General features: G+C 38.9%; 1 protein-coding gene across 2 annotated transcripts in view; it reads left to right on the forward strand.

Annotated features, from left to right (window-relative positions):
* The first annotated feature begins 3279 nt into the window (after positions 1-3279).
* LOC103458956 (NACHT, LRR and PYD domains-containing protein 3-like) overlaps positions 3280-6054 on the forward strand; it is a 19972-nt gene continuing 17197 nt past the window's right edge. Inside the window, exons 1-2 of one of the 2 annotated variants that reach the window (XM_008400110.1) lie at positions 3280-4557; positions 5432-5559. In XM_008400110.1, coding sequence (XP_008398332.1) covers positions 5471-5559 — 89 coding nt within the window. In that variant the 5' untranslated portion in view covers positions 3280-4557; positions 5432-5470. The remainder of the gene's footprint in view (positions 4558-5431; positions 5560-6054) is intronic. The other variant, XM_008400111.1, reaches the window with a different exon arrangement.

Raw genomic sequence — 6054 nt, forward strand, 5'->3', positions numbered from 1 at the left:
AGATGTTGCTTCTGTAGAAGAACTATTGACTGAATTCTTAATATGTTTACTGAGCTGGTTACCTGTGAAGAAATCATTTGGCCACTGAAGTCTCAACTTCCAGAAGTGTGATCCTTAAATGTACTTCCATACAACAGATCTCCTGACAGTGGTGGAAGTTTTTTTCCTGAAGCTACTAATTGTGTGTGGGAGTCAGACCAAAATGGAGGTTGAAGAGGGGGAGTCTCATGGTGATAATGTTTAATAAAAAGAAGAATGAAAGACTTACAGAAAACCAGACACCATGGAAAATTGGAACAATCCAACAGTGTGACAGGAAACAGAAAAGCATAAGATCTAATCAAGAAAGAAGGAAAACCTGGAGGGAAAGCTGAAGCAGATGAGAGATGAGAAAATAGAGAACAGCTGGAAAGAGCAGCCTGACAGGTTGAAAGGAAAAAGTTGAGTTAGTAGAAACGATAGAATCTAAGACTAACCAAAACAATAAACTTAAAGAAACAGTAATCTAAGGAAACAAGTCCAAAGCAAGAAAAAATGAACTAATACAATGAACTAACTAAAATGGCAAGAGCTGAGTAAATAAGCAAACAAACAATCAAAACAGAAACATGATTGAAGACAAAAGTTTTAACACTTACAGATCATGACAAAGATGTTTTAATTAAAGGTCAAATGTTTCATAAACAGGAGAAATATAATTGTGATTAATTTGTGAGATGCAGCAGGAGTCACAGAAAGTATTCTTTTTATTATTATTGTTTTAGTTCAAAAAATATTTACAAAAAATGAATGCTGAGTGTATTAAAGACTGAAACTGGTTTTATTGTGGATAAGCAATCACTCCAGGCGTCGGGTTAGGACAGCTATTATATATGTTGAGGTGAGTTATTGGAAGGAGAGAACGTCCGATTCCAGAATTAGGCTTAACTTGACTTTAATATACCTCCAGCTTCATCCATACACATAACAGGCAGGATTCAAGGGGGTGCGCTTGTAGATGAGATTGTGTGTGTATTGGGTGTATGCGTGTGTATGTAGCTGTGAGTATGTGTGGTTTCCTATAAAGACAAACAAATACAAACCATGAGTATATGTCTGTAAATGCTCTCCACGCAAACAACAACCAATCCGACCGACAATAGCGTAACACTACAAAACATACAAGAGAAACACGGCATTTCGGTCGGAAATTGTAGCAGCAGCGACAGCTGCGTCTAATTAACTGAGCTTACTAGCTTAACCTAAACAGTTAGCTCTAGCTCTACATAATACGAACAAACCACACTAAGCGACCATAACATTCGACAAGACAATATACAAATACAGCTCTTAGACATCAACAGTACCACTGACATTCAATGGACGCACACGATGTAAAGAGGTAATAACAAATCTGCCTTGAGAGCCGCCCCACTGAATGCTCATGTCCATAAGTGAAGTATGAAGAAGAAGCCACCCAGTGGAGGAAAAAGGCACTACACATGAAACACCTAGATAAAGAAAACCAAACTAAAGGGCTGGAACAAGTAATTAACAATCTTTTGTACACTGAGCTACGTCAAGAGATTAAGTAAGCCAACTGCATCAGCTGCATCATCAGATCAACTTCAGGAATGTTGCTCGACATTCTGCTGTTCCTGTTGCTGCTCCTCCCACCTGACGTTCCTCCATTGTGACAGACGTAGTCCTGTAAAGTCTGTCCTGTTCTATAAAGCAGTGTTTTTCAACCACTGTGCCGCGGCACACTAGTGTACCGTGAGTGATCGTCAGGTGTGCCGTGGAAATTATCCAATTTCACTTATAGTCCGTATTTTTCGGACTATAAGCTGCTACTTTTTTCCTACACTTTGAACCATGCAGCTTGTAGCCCGSTGTGGCTTTTCYGTGGATTTTTCTTCAACCACCAGGGGGCTCTCTAGCAGGAAGTGAATCACTGGAAGTCAAAATGGGAAATCAAAGAAGAAAGCGCTAATTTTAATTTAGAACAAGCACATGCTAGCAGCCATGCTAGCAGCAGGCGCGATGGAGAAATGTTTTCAAACTCATATGATGCAGCTTTTAAGTTGAGGAGTATCAATCTGGCAGCACAGGAGGGAAGTAGAGCCGCTGCACGTAAACTCGGCGTGAACAAAACCGGATTTGGAGACGGAGAACACTGTCCTTAATATGTCCAGCAGTTATTRGGACGCAGCTCTCTGCTGCCCTCTGCTGGGTCCTTATGGGAAACCGAGAGCAGCAGCGATACCAGCTGCTCTCTGGTATCTCTGCTGCCAGAGATGCCACCGGTACCACCGCACCTATCGGGCTGTAGCTTCCCGTGGGATGTATGTAAGTTTCCCGGGGGGTTAAAACAAATGTGAAGGTGCGGTTTATAGTATGGTGCTACGGTAATTGGTCTTAAAAGATTTTTTTTGAAAACGATTTAATTATCTGCAAATAATGCCGTCTTTGAGTGTCTCTGCTGTAGTTGTGACTAGCGGCGTAATCATGTAATTTTCTTACCACTAGATGGCAGTAGKTACAGAGCATTTTACATTAAAACAAGAGAATTAGTGATGCATGAATGTTACTACAGTCATACATCACACACGACAGTGTTGTGGCTCTGTTCATGTGTATTTTTGAAGTGGACATGTTAAGTGCAATATGAAATAAGAAATGTAAAATATGAAAAAATAAATTTTTATGTTTATTTTGATTCCTATTCAAGAAACTTTGATAAGAATGACTATATATGTAATATAGGCGGCTACAGAGTATCTTTGTTTACATTTCTGGTTGGTGGTGTGCCTCGTGATTTTTACAATTAAAACAATGTACCTTGGCTCAAAAAAGGTTGAAAAACACTGCTATAAAGGACTGTTACTGAGTCTCACACAGCGAGAACAGTTTCTTTTCTCAACTACCAGGACTGTTTGAACAAACTGTAAAATTGCTTGGTTTTTGAAAATAAGATCTGTAACATAATTAATTTAATGTTCATTGAGATTTAACATTCGTGATGTGACTCATGATACACACAACTTAATGGGTGCAAACCAGCTTTAATATTGTGTATGACATGGAAAAAACTGTCATACAGGTTTGTGATGGATACATTTGATAAGCAGGGTGAATGACAGGAATTATTGGAAAAATATATTTTTTATTTGAACACAAAACGATATATTTAACAAAAACAAATTATGTTGAGCTCTGAAAAGAGGTCAAATAAACACAATTTAATTCAGGCAAAGAAAGTCAACTTAATAAACCACCCAACTTTACAAAGCATAGATGACTTAACAAAAATTTAATGGCTGATCAACACAATCAAGTCAATTAAACAACCAGAAACTATAAGAACAAAACACAAAACAATTATGTTTTTAATAAACTACACACAAAAGGAAAAAAATTAAATATATTAATATTTAAATACAAATAGCTACATACTAGTTTTATGAAAGAAAATACAATTTATCCTTCTGTAGCAGGAACTGGTGGTGCAGTTTAAATTTCCTCTTTAGGTAACAAGACGCTAAGCCCTGCTCACCATCTTTTATCTACGCAGAAATATTTCTCTAGAATTTCCTCTTCTATTCCCGTTGATGCTCCGCCCACCTTCAGAAAAATTTCCTGTAAGCAAATCACCTGTTTCACTGTCTACTTGACTCACATCTCAAATGAAGAGTTTCTTCTCCTTCTTATTCAACAGTCAAGACTGAACAAACTGTAAGTTTGCTTTATTATATATTGAACTGGGAAATCAGGAATTTTAACTGAATTTATTGAATATGCTGTTGGTTGTTAAGCTAAAAATAATAATGTGACATTTGTCAAATAATATAAAGTCATGTCAGCTGTCTCTCAAAAGTTAAAGATATGGCAACAGTAGAGTTGCAGAACAACTCTACTACTACTTTATGTAACTTTTTACCAGAATTAATTTATGATTTGCCTCATCTCCTAAAACGAATAAATTTAAAGTGGAAATCCATAAAGTCAACCAATAGACAGCAGTAAAATTGCTCATTGCAAGCAGTGCACATCATAAAGAGCAAGTAAAGGAAGCAATGTGGTAGGAAATGACATTTGTAAATACTGTTGAAACCAGAAATTTACCCACACTGTATAAAAAGTCATGTTTTTTCACACTGTGAAGTGAAATCCAAATCATCATGCTTTCTGTTTTTTAAGCCAACAGCAGCAACAGCAGGCTGCCTTTTCTGATATTGAGAAACGGTCACTATTTGCTCTGCTTTTATTTGCAATAAATGGAAAATAAATGTAGGTGACATACAGTATTTGCTGAAACTGTCACAATGTTTTGAGACAAATAATCTGTGAAAAGATCAATTTCCAGGGTCTTGAGACTGTCAGTCAATCTCATCTACTCGCTACTAAATAATAATAACTAATAATAACAGAGAAACAACTGAAAGCCGTCATCGGTTGCCACGCTAACTAGTCAGAGCATTCGCAACAGGATATGCCGACGAGGAAAAGCTGTAGAACCGGCGTAGATGAGCAGCACCAGCTAAGACCCGCCTCCTGCCTCTGATTGGTTGTGTCTAGGTAGGATTGGGTGCACTGGGAGATGGGAGAGGAGCATGATTTGTTTTTCTCTGAGATTATGTCATACCAAACTTTCAATCCATAATCAGAACTTGGAAGAAAATAAATACTTTTACTATAAATTACGTACTGCAGCTTTATGCTGAAATTAAACAAAAAAAGAGGAAGAGGTGTTTTTTTTTGCTTGTCAAGACTTGACAAGCAAAGTCTTGACAAGCAACACAGATATATTGACCCATATTTCTGATGGGCGAAATATGGCCATCAGATAGGGTTCCCCCGCTGTAAAACAAGGGGAACGATATATGATGGGCGAAATATTGGCCATCAGATAGGGTTCCCCCACTGTAAAACAAGGTGAACGGTATCTGATGGGTAATATTGAGCATTAAAATGCATTGCCCTGTGCTTTCTCAGTGCTCATCACGAGCACGCACATATTTTGCTGCGTGGGCGGGGCGGAATGGTAAGAAGACGCAGGGGGAACCGTATCTGATGGGGAAATGTGGATTGACGTAACACCGGTCGCTGCATGCTACCCAGAGCGGGTTTGTAATGTGGGACTCACCTACCGGTCCGGGATAAATCCATTCTCCTGTTTTTTCTCTGGGCCTTTTCCCCTTCGCAAAGAAACTTTCCAAAGAGATCTGTTTCTTACTCATTTTGCTGCTTGTGGGCTCAGTGTTGGCATGCAAATAACCGAGTGCATCCGGTTAAAGGATTTTCAAAAGATCCTCCAAACTCCATAAAACAGAAATATTAAATTATTTCTTGCGTGGCCCGGTACCGGTTCGCGGCCCGGGGGTTTGGGACCACTATTGTAAAGGATGAACAGTGTTGATGTGCAGATAAGTGATTTGTGTTCCTTCTGCAGATGAAGCTGTGTCGCTGATGTGGATGTGAATTCAGCAGCATGGATCAGTGTGATTACAGAGAGGAGGGAGTTTCTCCCACTGAAACCTCTTTGTGTTTGGAACAGGAGAGCCTGGGCAACTGTCAGAGGTCAGATTATCAACTGTCTTTAGACTGTGTGGATTCGTCAAGTGAATGTCTGAGGGCCAGAACTTGGAAGAAAATAAATACTTTAACTGGTTGCATTGTGAGTTCCTGAAGATAAACTGCTTCAAAAAGAGCGTCATTTGTGTAAAAAAAAAAATCCTTTATTTTATTCAAGTATTGCATATACCTAATATTATTTTAAAGTTTAAATATCTATATCTGTATACTATGATATTAGTATACAGATATATTGACTGGGTCAGTCAAAGGCACCCTTCACACTGCAGCCTGAAGTGACCAAATTCCGATTTTTTTGGCAATTCCGATTTTTTTTGCCAGGGCCGTTAACACTGCCAGTAAATGCGACCTGTATGCGTTCTGCAGTGTAAACGGGCAAACGACCTGAAACAGGACTCGCTATGAACCCTAGAGGTCAGCCGGGAGACCAACAGGACTCTCTTTGAACCCTAGAGGTCAGCCCGAAGACCAACAGGACTC

Source organism: Poecilia reticulata, linkage group LG22 (genome assembly GCF_000633615.1).
Source record: "Poecilia reticulata strain Guanapo linkage group LG22, Guppy_female_1.0+MT, whole genome shotgun sequence".
NCBI lineage: Eukaryota > Metazoa > Chordata > Actinopteri > Cyprinodontiformes > Poeciliidae > Poecilia > Poecilia reticulata.